Consider the following 23,513-nt stretch of genomic DNA (forward strand, 5'->3'; position numbering starts at 1 on the left):
TCCTTCCATACACACCTCCTTTTCATTCTTTTAACTATTTATTTACTGTAACCCACAGTAAGAAACAATTTTACATCATGACCAGTATATATATATTAGTATATAATGTCTGTGTGTGGTATGTCTAAGAATCCATTTGTCTTTGATAAAACAGATTCTAGATAAGGATCCATGAGGTGTACTCAAGAGTTTTTCATTCTATTCCATTTCATTTTTGTAAACCTTGGTTGCAACTCACTAAATTGGCTTTATACATGTAATGGAGTCACGACAGCATAGCTTGAAAAACACCTATTGTTCAACTCAGGGTCCAGTCTACATACAGATTCATTTGCCTGCAATATTCCTTCTTCATTTACTCACTCTCATCTCACTCAAAGGTCACTTCCTCAGAGAAACTTTCCTGTATCATTCCCAAGGCCCCACAACCACCACAACCAAACTAGAACAGAATTCCCTACAGATGCTCTAGAACATCCTACACTTTTCGTCACTGTACTTATCACAGTACAAATAGATAATTCATATCTTCCCATTTAGACTACAATCTTAAGGAAACTAAGACCTTGTCTTGCTTGTTAATCATTTGTTATCTCTCAGTCTGCTCACAGCACAGTGTGTTACAACAGAAAGAATGGACTACTTAAAACTATTTGCAGAATGAGTAATGAATTTGCAGAAACAATGGACATATATTAATAAAAGTTATAAATGATTTTTATAGAAACAAAAATAACTATAGGTTGCTGCACTATTTCAAAGAGAAAAAATTTTAAATCTAGCTCTAAAATGCTATCTTTAAAAAAAAGTACATGAAGCTAAGTGAAGGCAAAATTACATAAAACTGAAATCAAAGTTGTATTTCTACTATTGTTCTTTCTGATTATATAAATAGGGTGCCCCAATACTTTTTAATTGTTTTTAAGTTCCTTTATTCAACATTCTTTTGTTAATTCCAAATTATTAAAGAATGAATTTCTGCACTTAAAACTAGTTTCAACCTATCTAGTATTAATTCTTAAATGTGTAATTTCTAAAATGAACTTATGATAATTTTTTAGCACTACTGTTATACCTAATTTTTGCCATCAACAAAATTAAACAAAAAATTCAAGTGTCTTGTTTGGGCAGCTCTTTAACAAATCACTAACTGAAGAAGCTATTAGTCTAACAAATCTTATCACTCTTGCAGTTTACTTAATCAAAGTCATTCTGTTTACCTCTGGCAGCTTTTAAAATTTAGTAAATTAGGCAACTGGTCACAGTTATTGGTAAAGATGTTTACAAAAATTAAAGACATATCACAAGTTTCAAATAAAACACCTCACCTATCTGCATAAAAAGAATGTACCTTAAATAACTGTGTGTCAAATTAGTAATCCAGAGTTGTAAAAAAGTGTTTTAAAAATACTTGAAAATTGTTAAACAAGACAGATCTGTTTCCTCTCTCTCTCTCTCTCTCTCTCTCTCTCTCTCTCACACACACACACACACACACACTCACACACACAAGGGGTACTAAAAAGGATTGTAGTCTACCTCTAGTCAATATTATGATTAATGTTCTAATTTTGTTATTCTACTACCTTTCACATTAAAAACTGAAAAAAAGGAAACATTAACACTACAAATGAAAAAATGTTTAGAATAACGAATATAAACCAAGTTTTCATAACTGAACTATGACAAAGGAAGTTTAGACAACATACACTTTTCCATGATCACTAAGATACTACTTATTAGGCACTTTTCATTTTCCTATGTGTTAAAAAAAATATTTCTAGTTAGAGGTAACATAAAATGAACTTAATGACAGACTGCAGCTAGCAATTTAATTAAGTTGGGTTGCTAATGCATGGAAAGTACTTAGCATAGAGCCTGGATCATCAAGAAGACTCAATAACTGTTAGCTGTCATTACTAGCAGTGTTTTATTGTGGGAAATTGTTTCTCAACACACTTAAGTAATAAACTGTGACTTCGCTACTCTGTAAATTGTGAGTAAGGAATACAGAAATGGAAAGAATTACTGAGACTTAACTGACTTCATGCAAACCTACTAAAAGGCTTCCAAATGAAGTTTGAACTGTGCAAACAGTTGAGCAAAACATTTGTGAAACTCTAATTCTTATACCATTTCCTCCAACTCTGAACCACTGACATTAAAAACGTGCATTACCCACTTATCACAGAATTCTGTAGCAAGAAGAAAAATCACTGTGCAAAACTACTTTCTCTGTTTATTCTAAATAATATAATTAGAAACATAGGCACAGGCTGGTAATAGCTCAGTGACAGAGTGCTTGCCTAGTATGGGGCAGGCCCTGGGCTGATACCTAGTGCTGAAAGAGAGAGAGAGAAATGAAAGAAAGGTGTATACAAACATTCTCGTGTCTGTGGCTTTTCAAGACTTCAGTAGCCTAGGTCAATCAAATATCCTCTATCCCATGCACACACATCCTGAAAATGTACTTTATATAAGTATTTTCATTTTAGGCACTGGGCTAATTGAAGCACACAGTGTTCTCAAATATCTGTGTTTAACTGGACCCACCTTACTATGTCTACTTGAGGAAAAAACTGTAGATGTTTCAGAAATCTGCTATTTCAGCACAATTTCTGATATGGTAAGAATCTATTTAAAGACGATGAAAAAAATCTGAAGCGTTCTGAAGATCTTTAATTGTACTTTTTAAACGCACTCCTAAGTCTAGCACAGTGGCACACACCGACAATCTCAACCACTTGGAAGGCTGAGGCAGGAAGATGGCAAGCTCCAAGCCAGCCCCCACAATTTAGAGAGACCTTGTCTCAAATTAAAAAAAAAAAAAAAAAAAAAAAAAAAAAAAAGGTTGGGAGCTGAAGCTCAGTGGTAAAATTCTGGGTTAAATTCTCAGTAACACAACAAAACAAACAAAAACAAAAACAAACCCCCCCCCCAAAAAAAAAAAAAAACAGGAACACGTCAAAGACAGTGTTATCAATAATATGTAAACAATTTCTAAATGAAGGCGTGCAACACACATACACTTCATTCCTGTGCAGTTTGAACCCAGCACGATTAAAAAAGAGGAAGCTGCCCAGCCTCCCACGCCTCCAGAATGTCTAGCATTCCTGGCAAGCAGGGTTTGTCTCTGACCAGCCAAAACTACCCAATGGAAAGAGCACGTTCCCCATCCTGGACTTAAATAAGGAGGCAAGGAGAGAGAACCACTAACACCACCACCCCGCCCCGCCCGGGCTCCCCAAAGACCTGGTAGCTACAAACAAAAAATACATGACAGGAGACAGTCAAACAGAGAAAAGGGAAGGAGTGCTTAACTCTTGCCTTTTGCAGATAACATCCTGCCCTCTGAAAAGGTAAGAGGCCAATTTCCTCCTGAGAAAGTGTGTGAAAAAATAAACAGACACAATGGTCATCAGTCATTAGGGCTCAACCTTGAACCATCTCCAACTTGATCTCACTCCTTCAAAGAAAAAACATTTTTTTTTTTTTTATTGAAACCATCAAACCTCAAAACCCATCCAAAATAGAACTGAGACAAAAACCACTGAGCTTGAGAAGCCCACAAACAAAACGCCCATTCTGAATTCAAAAGACAGAGGTGAGGAGAAAAACACACGACAGAAATCCTAAAACAACCCCAAGCAGGGGGTGAGAGCCCAAGTGGAGTGAGGATTGCCGTCGGGGTTGGCGGGAGCAGGGCAGGGACTGAGGAAAGCCCGCAGACTTAAGTGATCAAGAGCACGCATTCTGGAGCAAAGGTGCTCTGGGTTTAGGTCTTCACTCTGACAATCACTAGTCAGTATACTTGAACTGGTTTTTAACCTCAATTTTCCTGTGAGAGAAATGAGTAGAAGAACCAAGGATCTGTCGCGACAAATAAAGGAGGCAGAACGTGTAACACTCTTACAGCAATATGCACCTGGTGTGGTACATGCTATCAGTTCGCTTTTACTGCGTTCGCTATCATCAGTCCTGGTCACCACTCCGGTCCACCCCGCTCATGGGTGCCCCTCATCCGAGACCGACCTCTACGAGGACCCCGCCTAGCCCGCAGCGGCCTCCGCTCTGGGCCACCGCGTGGCCTCCCGACCCCGGACAGCAACTGGCAGGCGGCTGGCGCTGCAGTCCCGAATCCCGTCCGCAGCCAGAGTGAGCACCGCCGTCCCACACTCACCGCGGCGCTCCATCCTGCGTCCCGGACGCCCGCCCAACGCTCACGGCCGCCGCCGCCGTCTCGGAGGACTGTAGCTCGCCGTCCCCATCCCCCATGCAAGGAGCCGCGGACGCCCGACCAAGCCACAGCCGCCGCTGCCACCGCCCCTGCAGCCACACTCACGACCGCGCCGGCCGCGGACACCCCGCCCCCGCCGCGCGCCGCCCGCTCCCCGGAGCCCAGTCATTGGCCGACGCTCGTGGGGGCGGGGCCGGTGGCAGGTGGGGGCGGCCGCTCGCTCACCCTGCGCTGGCTGTCCGCGGCGCGGCGGTCTGACCCAGACCCCACAGTCGCCCGGCTCAGCGGCTGCAGCCTCGCAGACGGAACGACTTAGGAAAAAGTCACCTGATGACTGGATCCAGCTAATGGGCGTTCTCAGATGAGCAATCTATATTTCTTGTGAGGTGCTTTTTGGACCAACTGTATCCTCCCTGTCCAATCCCGGTGAGGGGAAGAACCCGGGAAGCGGCACTACAGAGGTAATATGCAACACCACATGGCTCAACACCTTTCCAGAGGAACGTGCTACTCATGACCGACAAGACAGTCACGGACAGAGAAAAGAGGAGGAGTGCTTAGCTCTCGCCTTTTGCAAGTATCATCCAGCCTGTCCTCTGAAAAGGTAAGAGACAAGGTTCATTAGTCATTAGGGCTCAACCTTGAACCATGTCAGACTTGACCCCACCCCTTCAAAGAAAAATAATTTAAATTGAAACCAGCCCACTACTCTGCCCGCGGTGGAGGGTAGTATTTCCTATGCAGGCGTATCTTACTTCTCCAACTACCCTCTCAAACAGAATAAAAGAAAACGACTATGGAATGATTATATGAAGTAATGGCCCCGCCAAAAAAAAAAAAAAAAAAAAAAAAAAAGGCACAAAAGCTCCAGGATCTTGTTACTCATTGGAACAAACAATGCCATTTATCTCAGTGAAGGAACAGTCAGAAAAACAGAAACATGGAGAGTGGGTCTGGGAACGGCGTGCTGAGGCAGAGAAAAATGTTCACACAGGGAGAGACTGAAAAGACCTTGGGGAGTGTGAAAAATGCAAGGAAAATGGTGGTGTACACTTAGGGAGGAGAGTTGAAATGATGGAAGGCAGTAACAAGTGAAGACGGAGAGAAATAAAAGGAGAAAGAGGCCCCCCACTTAGAAAAATAAGGCCGGCATGATAAAGCCAACAAGTTGGGGTAGTGAGACAGGAGAAATCACTCACTGACAGAGAGCAGGACACCTCTTAAATAAATGAAATACTGCAAGAAAAATAGTGTTGGGGAAATAAAACAAACAGCCCCTTGGGTACTACTTGGAAAAGACAGAAATGAGGCTCTTTGGTTATCATATGAGTTCCATGCTGAATTTTTCAGACTCACAACTTACCCTTTAAACCCCAAACACAATACCAAGGTTGAGCCACAAATACTCAAGAAACCTCCACACCAAACTTCCATTTAACTGTACTGAAAAATAAAGCCACCAACACTCTCACCATAGAAACTTATGAAGCCTGAATTGAAGCAAACTAATAAGAAGAAAGGAGTTATCAGAGGCTGGAGTGGAGCAACCACAGTTAAATCATAAATAAGGTTTTTGGAAGGAAATGTGAAATAGTTCCTTAACCCCAAACACCCTCTTAAGTCTACTTTAAAATGCCTTATTTTTACACTTATCCACCATTCCCTAAAATGTAACTGGCTATGTCATTGACAATAGCATGAACAAGCTCCTGATGGAGAGAAATGGTATGTGAAATGGAGGTGGTGGTGTTACACATAGAAAAGCAAAGACAGGTATGAAAAGGAGAGAAAATTATGAAGGGAAAAGAAAGAGAATAGAATAGAAAGTAGATCAAATGAGATGGGAAGATACAGAGAAAAGTGAAGGCAAGGAAAGTGAAAATAAGATGAAGACAGATAAGGAAGACAGACAAACAGGTGATAAAGAGAGACACCATTCACTGATAGAAAGAGGAACACTTCTCACACTCAAAAAGTTGTAGTGGAAATGAAGCCAATTATCTGGAAAAGATAAATAGAATCTGGCTCCACAATTATTTTTCAGAGTTGATTTTTAAAAATTTACCCATTAAGTCTTAAGCACAACTGTACCAAAATCAATAGCTCTCACTAACAGTACTGAAGACATCTAAAAACAAACATTCCTTCAAATACCTCTAGAGGAATGATGCACCATGTACAACTCATGAAACCACTGATGAACCAAAACTGAAGGATACCAATAGGAGAAGAAAGGATTCTGAAAGTCAATCACCAGGTAGGGGGCAACTCTCAAGGGTTCAAGGAAGCAAAGTTTGCCCCTGTATCTGCTCCAGGTTATTCTCAACACCTTCCACAACATATTTGCCTTTAAAGTATCCTCAAACAGCCAAATATTACATGTCAAACCTGACACAGAGAAACTATTCGATGAATTAATATTCATTGGTTAAATTAAAAATAGGATTGGTCTGAGACATTTTGATATGTCTCTCAATCTCAATCCTCCTCTCAAATTTTTTAAAAAATACATTATCTGTCATCCTTCATCCAAATGATGATAACATTTGCAAAGACACACAAAAATGGTAGTTCACATTTAAAATGTTTCTAATTTTTTTGGTACTAGGGATTGAACCCAGAAGAGATACTTTACCACCGAGCCATTCTCAGCCCTTTTTTGTTTTCTATTTTGAGACAGCATCTCACTAAATTGGTTAGGGCCTCACTAAGTTGCTGAGGCTGGTCTTTGCTTATGATCCTCCCCACTCACTGGGATTACAGGCAGCTTCCAGCTCACTTGTAAATTAAAAGGATTATTTTATTAATCTCCCCTGAGTTGCATTAGCTTAAAGTAATTTTATATTATGCAAATCAATTTTAAGTATGAAAACTGCGTTACTGAAATAATACTTTTCTGCAAGTCCAAAATTCTTGGTTTATAATAAAATTATAAAGTGCCTCTCTCCAAAAGAAAAACTATCATTGTATCTATTGCATAAGTCCAACACCTTAAATTGTTCAACTAATCTCAGAAAAACACTTCTGGAAACAACCTATAATTGAAAAGAATTACTTGTGTTTTTAACATTTTATTTTATTATTGTCTCTAGTATTTTCCTTCTCAAAAGGAAATTCACATCCTCTATATGTTGCTTTTGAAGACTCACAATTTATTCCTTTAAGCCCCAAACACAATACCAAGCCATTCTGTGCAGCCTTAAATTAAATATTCCTAAAATCTTGTTCATGTGTTTTCAAAGTATCTGTGGTTCCAGACTGAATGATCTTTTTATCTACAGTGGTGATCATCCATATTGTTAATTTTGTAGCTTAGATAACCTACTTTTCATAGCAGAACATGGTCTGTTATGAAAATATTTGACAAGGTCTGGAGACCCGGGTTTTTGTTATTTGGTTTTTTTTTTTTTTGTTGTTTGGTTTTTTTTTTTTTTTTTTTTTTTGGGGGGGGGAGAGTTGCTTTGTTTGTGTTTCTTTTTTGGTTTTTTGTTTGTTTGGGTTTTTTTTTTTTTTTTTTTTTGCTGTCACAACTAAGGGGGTTCTACTGACATCTAGTGGGTAGAGGCCAAGGATGCTACTAAATAGCCTACATGCACAGGAGAGTCCTCGTCCTCAACAAAGAATTATCAGACCCAAAAGGTTAACAGTGCCAAATTAGATCCAAATCCTACTTTGGAAACTTTAAAAGAGAGAAACATTAAATTATGCCACATGATACACCCAACAAAACCTGGACAAACACCACAATTTCTTCAAAAAATAAGTTGAAAGAAAACAGGAACAACAAATCTCTAGATTAAAAAAAAGCCTTAGAAGATATATCAAGTGCAGTAATTAATAAGACTTACCCTTCTACTGTAGTAAACAAGAGAAAACTGCACAAAATAAATATTGTTTTCAAACACTGAAATACACTGCACAGAAGTGTAATCCCTGACAGAGACTCATAAGCAAATGAGGGAAACCTTACAATCTCCCCAACTTTCTGTAAAGGCACAGACCAAAAAAAAAAAAAAAAAAAGGAAGGGGAAAGCCCGACAGAGTATGGTAGTCTTGCTAAGAGGCAAGAGATCATAGTTCTAGGAAACTGGGGTGGCTAGACTCCATACAACAGATAATAGAGGGGGAGAACGTGGAAGGAGGAAGAGCTCTAGGAATTCGCATAGGGAATTCCTTAATTCTCTTGCCTGAATATCAAGATACACATGTGTAGGACAAAACTCCAAAATGATAGGCAAAGAATTTCAAGGGGACTGTATTTGTCTAACTCCCAGGTTCCCTGAAGATGTGGAAGACCTGTGAGTTCTCATTCGCCAGAGCAGAGTGACCCACTGAACACACACCCAAGGGAAGTTCTCAGAAACACATGCCTTGTAGTACATCTAACCTAGATCTAATGAAAACCACCCCAATGAAGTTTCAAAACAAGCATATTTTATAATTTCTTTTTAAAAAGTTGGCTTAAAAGATAAGTTGTAACAATGTATTGTGGCATTCACAACATATACAGAAGTAAAATGCATGAAAATGGTGTAAAGGAGAAAATGAAAATACACAAGAAGCTTCTTACATGTGAAGTAGCATAATATTATTCAAAGATATACTATAATTATTTAAAAGTGTGTGTTAAAATTTCCAGGGATACAATTAATAAGTCAATAGTAAGCATAAATAGAATTTCAAAGTTCTAATCCAAAGAGAGAAGGACAAGAAAAAAAAGCCAATAATAGATGGGAAAAATGAGAAAGAGCAAAGTGGCAGCTTTAAACCCAATCATGTCAGCAATTAAATATACTTTAAATGCCCCCTAAAAAAAGCAGATATTCTCAGATTGAGTAAAAAAATAAAATCTGACTACATACTGCATATAAAAATTACTTGAAATATGAAGACAGATATATTGAAAGTAAAACAAAAGAAAAAGCTGTGCTATTCAAACACTAATCACAAGAAGGCTAAAGTGGCTCTATTACATCAGATATGAAATTTTACCAAGATCAAAAAGTAACATTTCATAATAATAAATGTCATTTCATTATAAAGTCATAACAATCCTAAAAGTATATGCACCTAAAAATAGATGTCCAGAATATATGAGGCAAAATCTGACAGAAATATAAGGGAAAACAGAAAAACCCCAAATGTTAGTTAAAATATCAACAATTCTCTCAGTAATTGACGCAACAAATGACAAAAGATTAGTAGGGATATAGAAGATTTTAACAATACTATCTACCTATTTGACCTGACAAATGTTTATAGAAAATACCACCCAACAATGGCAAAATACACATTATTTTCAAATGCATATGGAGTGTTCACTAAAAGAGACCATATGTGGAACCATAAAACAAGTCTTAATAAATTTAAGAGGACTGAAATCATTCAGTATATGTTCTCTTACCCAAACATGAGAGGAAGAGGGAGGCCCTCAGTTGCTAGGGAGTCCCTCCCTCAACTTAGTCTCCCAACACACCAAGAATCTCCCCTCCTTCCAGTTTCTATTCCAGAACCCAGGGGCTTAGGGAGCTTCTACTGTCATGTACTACTACGAAGTTCTCTGCACCCTCCCTGCAAAAAGAACCTAGAAAACAAAAAGAAAATTAAGTCCAAAGTAAAAAGAAATAATTATAAAAACATATATCAATGTAACTAAAAAGCTAGTTGTTTGAAAAGATCAATTATATTGATAAATATCTAGCTAGACTGTCAAGAAATAAAGAGTAGCGAGGCACAGTAGCACTGTGTATTGTTTGAGGCACAGACATAACAAACAAAAAAAAAACCAGAAAATCAAAATATCCCGCTACATATTTTTAAAAATTGAATTCATAATGTAAAACTTCCCACAAAGAAAACTGTAACCTTAGGGCTGGAGTTGTGGCTCAGTGATAGAGTACTGCTTGGCACTTGTGAGGTCCTGGGTTCGATACTCAGCACCCCATATAAATAAATAAAATTAAACAAAAGAACCATTGACAACTAAAAAAGAAAATATTAAAAAAAAAAAAGAAAATTGTAAATCTAGATGGGCTTCACTGATAAAATCCACCAAACCAGAAAAAATAATCCTACACAAACTCTTGGAAAGTAGAGGAGACAAGAACCTTTCCAATTTATTCTAAGTTGACACTGCCGTGATACCAGAATCAGACAAAGACATTACAAGAAAATTGAGTCCAAATTCCTCAATACAGTAGGTATTAGCAAATTAAACCCAACAGTACCATGGCCAAGAAAAGGTTTGTCCCAGGATGCAAGCTTAGTTTAACACACATTAGAGAAAAACTACGTGACAATTTCAAAAGATGCAGAAAAAGCATCTAACAAGATTCCAGGCCTATTCATGATGAAGTCAGTAAGTCAGAACAGAAGGAAATTTCTTTTACCTCTTAAAAGGCATTTATAAAAAACTTAATAGATTGGAAAACTCAAACTCTTAAGATTTTTTTTTCTCAAAATGATATACAGTTTCAGGCAATTCCAAAATCCCTCCAGGTTTTTATGCAGAAATTAACAAGTTGATTCTAAAATTTATATGAAAATGTTAAAGATATGAAATAGCCAAAGAAATTTTGAAAGAGAATGAAGCTGGAAAATCTAGACTGCTTGACTTCAACATTTACTAGAGAGCCACCAGAATCAAGACAACTGCTTGATTTTAAGATTTACTGTAAAGCTACAGGAATCAAGATAGTATGATATTGGCATAAGAGACACACAAATCAACAGAATAAAGTAGAATCCAAACGTAGACCCTCATGTATTTAGTTAATCGATTTCTGACAGAGGTGCCAAAGTAATGGTCTTTCAATAAATGGTGCTGAAATAACAGATATTCATGTGTGGGGAGGGGAGATGAACCCTAACCCTTATTTCAATCAACTCTAAAATTAACAAGTACCACACACCTAAACATACAACCTAACACTATCAGTCTTAGATTCAGGGTTATGAAGGGCAGCTGCCTATTTTTATTAATAAAGGATTTTTTAAGAACATAGCCATCTTTATGTATTGTGTATAATTGCTTTTAAGCTACAACAGCAGAGTTGAGTAGTTGAGGCAGTCTGTCCTGCAAGCCTAAAATAAAATATTTACTATTTATTTAAAGTTTCTGAATCTTTTTCTAAATGAAAATACAGTAAATAATACAGGGAACAATTTCTCAGTGACAAAAAAGAATCATAAGGAAACATTGGCAAACAGACAAAATTTAAAACTTCTACTTTAAGACACTGTTAAGATATGAAATGCCAGCCACAAACTAAGAGTATATATCTGAGAAGGAATTTGTATCTAAATTATTTCAGAATCTGTTACAAATCAATAACAAGAAAGAAAATAAATCAATAAAATGAGTAATAAAATGAACAGACATCACAAAAGAAGATACACACTGGGCAATAAAAATATAAAATAACACTTAACATCATTAGTATTAGGAACTACAAATTTAAACTGAGATGCCACTAAATTGTCACAAGAAATTTTAATTTCAGCTAGTCTGAAATACTAAATGATGATAAAAATGAACAGCTACTGTAACTGAAATACAATGCTACTCTACAAGGTCCACAATCACTCTGGAATTTGGCAGCTTCTTTCCTTTTTTTTTAATAATGGGGATCCAGTGACCTTGTGCATGCTAGGAAAACTGAGTTTCCTCCCCAGGCCCCTGACAGTTTCTTAAACAGTTAAATAGTCATTTAACATACAACCCAGCAATCTTGTTATTTTACATACACAAAAGAAATGAAAACATACACTCTCTCCAAAACTTGTTCAAATTTGTTCACAGGGATATTTTTCATGTCAAAAACTAGAAACAATCCAGTATTTCTGAATGGATAAACAAATGGTGGTATAGTCTTAAAATGGAATATTACTTAACAATAAATATCCATTACATAGTAAAAAACCATTTAGCCTTATGCTAAATCAAAAAAGCTAGTCCTCCCCCCCAAAAAATACATACATGTAACAGTTTGATTGCATGTATATGAAATGCTAGCAAATACAAAACTTAATCTTTAGTGACAAAAAGTATATAAGTGGTTGCCTAGGGACAGTATGGTACATAGATAGGTGTGGGAAGAATTACAGATGAGCATGAAAGAACTTTTTAAAGTAATGAAAATATTCTATAATTGATTATGATGGTGATTACAGGGTGTATAAATTTGTCAAAACTCAAAGTATGCTTAGAATATATTACACGTATATTATACATCAATAAATTATGTTTATGACTGTGTATCTATCATATCAATTATAATATGTGGACTTTATCTGGATCTTGATTCAAATAGCCTGTTTAAAAAAAACGACTCATAATTCAACTTGACTGAACAATGACTAAATATTGAATGGTGTTGGTATTATATTTAATAAGTAATCTTGTTTTGGGAAATACACTGAAATATTTATGGGTAAAATAATATGATGTCTGTGATTTGCTTTAAAAGAATATGGAGGTTTAAATGAATGGTATTATAGATAAAAGAGGATGTTCATGAGTTGATAATTTTTTGAATCTGAGTTTATATACACAGAGCTCATTATGCTGTTTGGCCTACTTCATATGTATGTTTGAAATTTCCCATAATAAAAAATTGTTTTAGTTTTTTTCACCTACCTTTGGATCTACTCTGGGCTATCTCAAGATTATCCCCATAAGCCCCATCACTCTCCTTCCCATTTCTCTCCAGCAAAGTACATATGTGACTCAGGGCTAACCCAAACCTATTGTCCCCTGAATATCCTTTGGAAGTCAGCCAGTTACACACAATTCTAACACACTAAGCACAAATCTGACATCTTGCTGGTACTCAATGAATATTAGATAAATAAATTCTAAATAAAATTATGGGAAGTTATGTCTGAATACTCCCTAAAGTTGAAACTCAACTTACCCTTCCCTAGTACTTCTAAAAACATGTTAATTAGCTCCTATCTTTTCCTTTAAAAGAGGTGGGGGAGTGTAGTTCAGTGGTAGAGTGTTTGCCTAGCATGCTTGAAGCCCTGGTTCAATCTGAAGCACAACAAAAAATTAAAAATTAAAAGAAAGAATATAATATGTGAAAGCTTTCTCAGCAACACACCCTAAAACATTCTTTAAGAAAAATAAAATTCTTATCTAGGGAGGCATTATTGCCGAATGTCTGCTCTATGAACAAGGTGGCTCATTTACTTATCACCATAATAATAAAGACAATAAATAAAACGCATACCACCTTCCACAAAAAGACCAGAATGTGCTCCTAACCTTTTAAAACCCCTTGTTTCTTTACACACATGAATGTGTCTTTATGTGTGTGGCTCATTACCATGCTGAAAGTGAGTGGGAAATTAAAAATAAACAAGCAAACAAAATAGCCTTCAAAGCTTCAAAGTAGAAAATTCAAGCGGGATCAGTGACATCCTGGTATACATTAGAGATACCCAGCAATTCTGTGCAGGAAGGCCCTCCTACCTTCTACGCTTATTAAAGTTACTCTTCACCTTCAAGCTCACACAAAAACATCACTTCTTCCAAAATGCCTTTTCATTTCCTCCACTGAAAATAATCAACCCTATACTTTTCCATAAATGATTCCTCATACTTCTCTCAGGTAACTCATATTATGCCTTGGGCTCTATTTTTTGGTTACTGTATACTTGCCACTCAATAAATGGATAGGTTCTACAGGGACTCCGTCTAGCATAAAGTCAGATCCTGCTAAATATTCAAGGTGAATGCTGAATAAATTATCATGAACAGGAATCAAAATCCTTCCAGGATACCTTCTGGGAATAATCTTTGTTCAATGGTGGTTCTAACCCACTGGGACGGCTTTTACAGCTGGGAGTGAAGGTGCTGATAATTGAGATGGTTGTTCTATTTTAGGGAGGTGGAGGGAGCTGGAGTGACCATAGATTCACTGAATAGTGATTTCTTCACGCAGTCAAAGTTCAATATCCTGCCAACTTGGGGACTGAAACTTTTCTACCTAGGTCTATCTTGCTTTCTTCAAATTTACTCTTAAAAGTCTTCTCAAAATCATGAGACATATATGTATTGTTAAGCTAATGAGGCTTAAGTGTCAGAGTTCCTCACCTGCACAGTTATTACAATAAGGAAGCATTTCTGAGTAGGCATTTCTGGCAATCTGCCTATAGAAATCACTGAAAAAAAAAAAAAAGATCTAAATCTCCAAGTGTATCATAATGTGCTATGATTTATTTACTCATCCGAACTACTCACCTTCACATCTAATTTTGAAATTCTTTTTCGTGATGAGGGAGACCCCCCACACTCCCAAACTCAATAAGGAGGTGAAGTTAGTCCAATGAGGAAAAAGAAGATACAGAACGAAAAGTTGCCTGCTGTTCTAAACACCTCTCCTCCCTTCCCCCAGAAGATCCACCGTTAAAGAATGTCAAAAGATCCACACAACTCAGTGTGGAACCCCATCCTTGGTCTCTGCAGAGAGAGATAGTAATGAAAAAGTGAGATTAAACCGGGCACTTGTCTGACTAACCCAAAGACAAGGAGAGTCCTGGTCGACTTAGTTTCCACACAAGCCAGGCCGCCTCCGGAACAAGAGATTTTGATCATGGACAGGGTCCTGGGACATCCAGGGCAACAAACTCACAGGGGCATGCTCTCCATGTAGCAGCTGCAATCTCCCAGCTTATCAATTCCAATTTTGCAAAGCACACGACTTGCCCTAGGGCCACGGTTGGGAAAAGGTGAATGGTAACCGAAGGAACAGTAACAAGGGAAGGACAGAGAAAGGGCGGGATACAGATGCAACAGAGGGGGCACTCAAGGGTGTTTCTGAACCTTTAGACATCCCCCTGCCCGCCCAAAGTAGTAAACAACCAGGGCCTAGATGAGGTGAAATGTGATAAGAAAAAGTAAATATAGGTCACGAGGTGTTCGTTTCTTTACCTCAGCCTTTGTACTAGTCAGACTTAAATTCCAGGAAACGTCACCAAACTTCCAAAACAAATCCCTGAGGCAAGGACGGATATGAAGACCGGGGGAAGGAAACCAAGGAGTAAAAATAAAGAGCCCCTGAATTCCGCAAGGAGGCGATGAACGCGGGTGGCCAGAAAAGGGAAAGAGGCTGCGGGACGCAGGGTGGGGACACCTACTTGAGGAGGAAAGTTCGCCCGCAAGTCTCGCCCGCGGCTACCGCGGCGTCACCCCACTCGCGCTGCGCACCGAGGTTCGCAAAGTCCCCACAGCGCCCGCTCGCTACCTCCCCGCTCGCGGGCGCCCTTCGCTAGGGTCCGAACCTCCCGGAAGACCCCGTTCCCGCAACCGCCTCCGCTTGGGGCCACAGCGTGGCCTCCCCAACCCTGGACTGCAACTGGCCGGCGGCCGGCGCTGCAGTCCCGAACCCAGTCCGCAGCCAGAGCGAGCACCGCCGTCCCACACTCACCGCGACGTTCCATCCCGCGTCCCGGACACTGACGCCCGCCCAAAGCTCACGGCCGCCGCCGCCGTCGCCAAGGGCTGGAGCTCGAGGCCCCCATCCCCCACGCACGGGCCGCGGACGACCGGCCAAGCCGCCGCCGCCCCTGCAGCCACCGCCACGACCGCGCCGGCCGCGAACGCCACGCCCCCGCCGCGCACCGCCCGCCCCCCGGAGCCTAGTCATTGGCCTGCACTCGTGGGGGCGGGGCCGGGGCGGAGCCGGGGCTGTGCGGGACCGCAGCCCGCACGCTGGGCGTAGGCTATCAGCTGCGCTGCTGCCTGACCCAGTCCCCACAGTCCCCGGGGACTCAGCGGCTGCGGTCGGGCAAGCAGGACGACTTAGGAAAAAGTCACCGTTTGCGCATTCCAGTAGGGACCAGGTTTTCCATCCTTGTATAATTGAACATTTCTCGGGAGGACACTATAAATTCTAGTCAGAATTCTGGCCCTCGACTTCTTTTATGGGCCTTCTTCCCTTCCCTCCTTTTCCTTTTTGAAATAAACATAGATTTGTGCCCAACTTTAAAACTTACTTTCTTTCTTCAGCTGATTGTCATTTTCAGCAAACAAAATTACTCAAAACATAAGTTATTCTGTATACATAGTACCTAGCCACATGGAAATGCTCAATAAATACCAGTTGACTACATGTCAGTCTAACCAAGCAACTTGCTTCTTACCATTAAATGCTCCTGATTAATGGGTCTCATTAACATAGTGGAGGGAAATGAACAACCACAATCAAAGTATTTATCTAGATGTTGCATCATACATCGTATATGAAAGGTAAAAAGCACAGTGTTTATACTGGATAAAGTACTGCACATATTAGTTACACTTAGTAGCTCTACCAAGATTATTTTTCCTGTTGTCTATGCTGACATATAACAGACAGTCCACAAATATTACCTGACAAATGAGTGAAATTATGTAAAGTTATTAGGAAAAGTCATTCAACCTCATCCTCCCCTTAAATCTTTTTCAAAATATATGAGACATCTGCTATATCCTCTTTCTTCTTAATAAGAGGGAATATAATATTTGAAAACATTTCCAAAGAATTATAGTAGTTCATTTTTATAATGAAACAAAGGTTTTAACTGACAAAGAATGAATGTCAAAAATCTGCTATTTGGTAGTTTCTTTGCAAAGAAACTAAGGAATAAGGTGTATACTGCCACCAAACCCTCTGAAAGTGTCCAAGAACTTGCCCTGAATCATTTTTTTTTAAATATTTTTTAGTTGCAGATGGACACAATACCTTTATTCTGTTTATTTATTTTTGGATCAAACCTACTGCCCCACACATGCTAGACAAGCACTCTACCATTGAAGTAGCCAACCCCCTGAATAATCTTTTTAAACCAACTGGCTGTGAGTGTGGTTGAGTGTTGTTTGCTTGTTTGTTTCTTAGTTAAAGTGGTTCCTGGTTATGGCATTAGAGGACAGGGAACAACAGATAAATGAGAAATCAGAGGCTTAACTGGGTAATAAAAATAATAAATAATAAAACATATATAGCAGATGATGTAGTATCACTATTTTATATTTATAGCACACATTAACATATAATCACTCTGCTCATTGATATGTTCTTCACTCCTTTCATAATAAAGAATACCACTTCTCCTCTGAAACTTTTCTATTCTCCCCACTGAAAATTAACTATGTTATTTGAGATCATATGATACAAAGAATACTATTCTGTGGTGCCATGGTGCTTGGCCAAGTTTATTTGCTAGTGCTTTGTTTTGTTTTGTGAGATGGGGTCTTGCAATGTAACTTGTGGGGTCAAGCCATCCTCTGGCCTCCACTCCCCAAGTAGCTGGGTTTGCAGGTGCATGCCTCTGCACCTGGCTATTTGGTGGTGTTTACTAAGTAGATTTGAAGTTCCATATAACTACGTTACCCAGTCTGATACAGAATGGACCCTCACTAAGTATTTTCTGAAGGAATGTTGAATGTTGAGAAAGAAGGAATCAATTCAGTGGATCTGAGAATAAAAATTCTTCCAGGGTGAACTTATTTTACTTTTTAAATATAGGCTATGCTCAATGGTTATTACTCATGGAACCAAATGCAGTGACCACATAAACCTCATGCCTAAAGCAAAGGTGGTCCCAGATATCACAAGCCCTGAGGTAAAGGGGCCTGATCATAAAGGTGCATGTTCCATATGAGCAATAGAGGTAGGAGTCTAGTCCCTCAATGGACAGGTTTTCATCCTTCTCAGCCACACTTTAATGACTGTCTGTTTAGGAGGGTACAACATTGTTCACCAGGCTTATCCTATTTTTATTTATTTAACTGTCCTATTTTTATTTATTTAACATTCCACAAATGTTGTGTACCTCCAATGTGCCAGGCATTGTTCTAATCACAGAAGGTATATCAGGAAACTTTCAATCCACTTTGGATGAGGTGGAGAAATAATGGAAGTAGGCAGGGGTTGCCCAAAGACATCCAGGCCCCTGGACTGCTGCTGTCCTTGACCTCACTGCTTGAACATTTAGCAAGAACGACACAGAGCCCAACAGGCCACAGTAATTACAAAGCCTCCAGATTCCAAAAAGGACAAAACTCACCAAGCAGGTTATTAATCTTGATTCCATGATGGTTGTAATAGAGAAACAAGGAATCAATTCAGTCCACATGCTGGAAATGAATATGAAAGACATTGCAAACATGCAAGGATTCCTTGCTGTCGTGAGGAGAGGAAAATGAGTAAGATGGACTAATAAAAATAAATAAAAACTTAAGTGAGCGTATGGATACAATATAATCATTCTATGATTAATTAAGATATTAACATTATGATTAAGGTACTACATTTTATATTATTTTTAACTTTCTTGTAGAACTTTGATGACATAAACCTTGGTACTTGAACCACTCCATATCATAACCCTACCTAATAGCCTAACAACCTGTGTAAGGAAACTCCCCTAATAATTAATGTTCAGTGCAAAAAACAATATTGACCTTAAAATCCAATTACTGATATTGTTGTAAATAAAGAGATGATAATGATTTTGTCAGTAATAATAACTAGACATCATAGTTTAACTCTGTTAGACTATCTTAATTATACTTAACATTCAGTAAATCACTTAGTCCTCACAACACCCTTATGAAATACTATTATCATACCCATTTTACAAATGAAAAACAGGCACAGACCAAGAAGTTCAATTAGGAAGTGTGTGTATGTGTATGTGTAAGTTTGGCCACACTTTTCTTAGAAATAAGCCAGTGGGAAATTACTCCTTTTATTCTACCTCTGACACTTTGTCCTTCTTGCTCTTCCCCAGAAACCTGCTGTTCCCTCAGCCTGGAATGGGTTCCTCCCACACATTTATTCCTGTGATTTGTCTCTTACTCCATTCTAGCCTGTCCTCAAATAATCCGTATCAGCAATGCAGTTCACTTTGTAGAAAACAGCACTCTCCTTTTTTGATACCTCCTATCTTCTTTATTCTGCTTTAATTTTTGCCATAACACTTATCCCTCTGCTGACTTGATACAGTGTTATTAGTTTATTTATATATTTTTTGCTTCCTCTCACTAGTGTGAGAATGGGTGTTCTATGAAGGAAGGAACTCTGACTGCTTGGTTCACCACTCTATCCCCAGTGCCTGGGAGGACTTAGAATTAATCAATCATTGAAATGTTTTAAAGAAAATAACATTATATATACCCAACACTAGATTTATCTTTTGAAAAGATTAGCTTGTTAACGTTTTGAACATTTTAATCAGATAAGAGAAACACATTGCTTTGTTTGACAATGATTTTATATTAGCTGCTTATAATCAACATACTAACACATGCCAAGTTTAATTACTTCACCAAATCTTTATCTGAATGAACCATAAATAACTCTAGAGTCTTAAATTGTTTCCTTCCTTCTTTAAAGTGGAGCTGGTAAATATCTTCTGCTACTGTTTTTCTTTCATCTATTCCACCAAATGCTCTAGCAAAGAAAGCAAGTACAGCTACCCCTAACTGATATATTTTATTCTTTGAGCCTCACAAACACCCTGTAAAATGGTAATATGAGGTCTATTTTTCCCAAAGAAAATTTCGTAATTATCAGAATCAGAGGCAATTAAAGCCCATCAACTTTATTCACCTTTATTTTATAAGGAAAGCCCAGCCAGTTTTCCCAGAGTTCACAGGTTAGCCATTGGCCTAACTGGACTGGAAGCTTGGCCAGGGCTCTTTTTACACTAACCAGTAGATTGAGAGTTTTTAAAACTCTGCAAGCCTATGAAATTAGATCAAAGTGCCTACCTGAAATATTCTTAGTTTAATGAGTAAATATTTAAGCTATACCAACATGTTTAACTATGAAATTCATTGTATAAATATACTCCTACTATATTGGAGGTCTGACTTATTGTTACTAAAAATGTTGCCCCTAAAAAAATGGGTGGCTTGGCATAGACCCAATAAGGAGCATGGTTTGTTCTTGAAGCAGAAAGATATCCTAAGGCGTTTCTGAAACACACACCTATAATACTGCCTTTCTCCTAGGGAGATGCCTGGCTGGCTTTAGGAAGGAGTAGGACCCAATGGAAACATTACTAATCTCTTTCTTCATCTACCTACTGAACAAATATTGCTGAACCCTTTGAGAAACAATGCTACCACTAGTGACTTTAATGAGTGTTTATCTTTCTAACTGCATATTTATATAGGGGTGGCTGCCTGTGGCATGCTTGCCAGAGGATTAGGAAGTAACTGCTTGTAAAAATTGGAAAATATTTGGTTTTCAAAGCTGGTTTTAAGTTCATTTGGGAGAATGTCATATTTCATAGTATTGAAAAAACTTATTATACAACTATTAATTTACGACTTAGATACCTGGATTTAAAGTACTTTATTCTGAAGTTATCTTAATAACTGACAATATGGGCCTTAAATTAGAAGAAAAGAAAATGCAGGAAAAAACCATACTATGAGTTAATAATTCTATAACATTGTTATCTAGAAATGTCTACAGATACTCTTATTTAAAAGACCTTCAAAAACATTGGTTGAAGATTTTGTTTGAAGGTTACGGCTTTAAAAAAAACAACAAATTGTTCCTGATGTATTGACATTCTCTACTTTTGCACTTGATGACCTATTCAGTTTAGGATATATTACATTTTATCTGGGAGCTATATTGTACCAGATCATATGAGGTCACTAACCAAAAAACTGATGAAATAGTTGTTATGTAACATCACTGAAGCCATCAGTTTAGTATATTTAGGGTAAAGAACAGATGGAACAGCAAACAAGGCATCAAGACAGCATATTGCCTTGCTTGGGAATTAACCTAAATTGAACAGCAGGGTTAAACATGTTTTAGATTTCTCTGTGAGTATGGCTTGGTTGAAATGGACAGGGCCAGGTGGATTTCTAGTAACTTTATTCTGTGCGATGACTAAGAACCAAAAAGGGGTGGGGGGAGAGCTCCATTTAGGAAAAATGACTAAAAGATCAAATAAACCTACCAAGAAATAGGAATTCAAGGGTAGACCTTGGGGTTACTGAGAGACTCAAAAAAAGAAGACATAGGATGTGGATCAAGGGACAGTGGATTCTAAAAAGACCTTTGAAGATGCTCCATAAAGACATGGTGTTTTCATTTACATAGGCTGTTCTTGAGCACCAGCACCTCAGTTAAAGGGAACTGCTGATACCAATAGCAATGCTGTATTCATGAGTCTGTTTGAAGTGCTGTGAAAACTGGAGGGGTTGGGGGGCTTGGTAGTGGGGGCAGGGCAGGACTGTGGAGAGAAGGAAAAGACAAAGGAGATAGAGATGGGAAGTTAGGGAAATTTCTTTTTTTTTGGAACAATAGCATAAATTATGTATTATTTACACACAGAAACAATATCATTGATTAAAACCAGGTTCATAACTGAGGGCCAGGTGCAGGCTACACAGTGCAACCTATAAACCAAGCACACACACCTCAGCAGGTTCTGAGGGCTCTCTTAACTAACGCCATCAAGCAAGAGCACTCAAGATGTCACAAAAAGTCTTGATTGATTTCTGCATCTACTAAATTGCCAGTGGGAAGATGTTTCTCTGGTGCACAGTACGGAAGAGCTCATGAACCTGATGAATCCTGAAGATGGAGAGGCAGACGGTTAGAAGACGAGGCTCTAAGACGACAAGAAGCATGAGCAAAAGTGAAGGACCTGGAAATGCAGAGACTATTTTGGGATGGACAAGGGATCTGCTTCATCTAGAACCAGGGAAATTTCTTGAGAACAAAGTAACCACTGATTTATATAACAAAGTATTTACAAGATGAATTGTGTCCTTCCAAAATTCGTATGTTGAAGTCATACCCCCTGGTATCTGAAAATGTGACTATAGTATAATGAGAGTTAGACCCTTTAAAGGATGCTTGAGTAAAAGTGAGGTCCTTAGTGTGGTCCTAATGCAATGATTGTTGTTTTATAAGAAGAGATTAGGACACAGTTATACACAGAGGGCAGATGACACAGGAATAAAGCAGCCACTTACCCACAAGCTGAGAGAGGCCCTAGAAGAAAGCAACGATACTAACACCTTGATCTCAGGCTTCTAGCCAGAATTGTGAGACAATAAGTTTCTGTTGTTTAAACACCCAGTCTGAGGTACTTTGTTGAGGCAGCCCTTAAGAAACTACATACAAGGCAACACCATTTAATTCCAGGAATTCTAGGAACTCAATAGTAACAGCATTGATGAAGTCAATTCTAATTAGACCACCCCCTTCCTTGCCAGGTAGAAATATAGTCCAACTGTGGCTGGAAGTTGCCATTGTCCAACTCTTGAAGTAGGGCATTTCTTCTTCCTAATGCAAGTCACAATGAGTCAGTATCACTCCTACTCTGGGGTGTGGGCCAGGGTGCTGCAACATATCCACTGTAACATTGTCATTAAACTCAGACTGGCAGGATGTTTATAAGCCTGGTGTTCTGGAAGTATTGTCAGTGGGAGGAAGATAGTTAGTTTCTGCTTAAAGTTGAAAGGAAGCCCTGATCTCTGTTTGTATGTAACTGAGGACCATTTAGAGTAGCAGTTTTAAGGACAGTATTACAATTGCAATTGGTATTGATGGCTAGTTAATAATAGTCATTTCATCATAGTGCTCAGTTCATAACACAAGCCCAATAAGCACTTATTTTTCTATTCTTTGTGACTCTACAAAGTTCAGCTGCATACCTTATCTCAACAAATCTTCAGAACAAGTTGGTGAAATATGAATTATTGTTGTCATCCTTAAAGCTGATAAGAAAACTGCATCTTAAGGAGAGTGAGTTATTTATGTAAAGTTGCATAAGTTAATAGCAGAGATTAAATTGAAAGCAAGATCACCTGTCTCCATAAGCAGAACTTTCCCAATAAATCCTAGTTAGATAGTTCTGTTCCATCTTGTAAATTTCAAATAACCCACTTTAATCAAGGAATGGCATTTTCTGTATTCATCAAATATCCTAAAGATTATGGAGATTCAATCTATCTATTTATCCTACAAAGATTATAAGAATAGTATTTAGGAGATACAAATAGGCAGAGGAAGAAAATGCCTCTAGAACCTCTTCATAGGTTACTTTTCCCCTCAATACTCTTGGTTCAGAATTCCTAAGAAGTTAAATACTCAACAGATACTCTCGTTTATTTGGAGGGAGGGTGGTGGGTAACAGGGGATTTAACCCAGGGGTGCTTTACCATTGAGCACATCCCTGGTTCTTTTTATTTTTTATTTTGAGACAGGGTCTCACTAAGTTGCTTAGAGCCACTCTGAGTTGCTGAGGGTGG

General features: G+C 38.4%; 1 protein-coding gene across 4 annotated transcripts in view; it reads right to left on the bottom strand.

Moving 5' to 3' along the window:
• The window catches only part of ARHGAP29 (Rho GTPase activating protein 29), a 70,062-nt gene extending 54,238 nt beyond the window's left edge, over positions 1–15,824 (bottom strand). The window contains exon 1 of one of the 4 annotated variants that reach the window (XM_079146000.1): positions 15,670–15,824. Coding sequence is in view for 2 of the 4 variants with exons in the window: in XM_079146003.1 (XP_079002129.1) it covers positions 15,670–15,682 (13 nt within the window). In the remaining 2 variants the exon portion in view is untranslated. Of the gene's footprint in view, positions 1–4,180; positions 4,319–15,669 lie in introns of those variants that run through there. The other 3 variants (XM_079146003.1, XM_079146002.1, XM_079146001.1) reach the window with 3 other exon arrangements.
• Positions 15,825–23,513: the final 7,689 nt, after the last annotated feature.

This window comes from Sciurus vulgaris (genome assembly GCF_902686455.1).
Source record: "Sciurus vulgaris genome assembly, chromosome: 1".
In the NCBI taxonomy this organism is placed as follows: domain Eukaryota; kingdom Metazoa; phylum Chordata; class Mammalia; order Rodentia; family Sciuridae; genus Sciurus; species Sciurus vulgaris.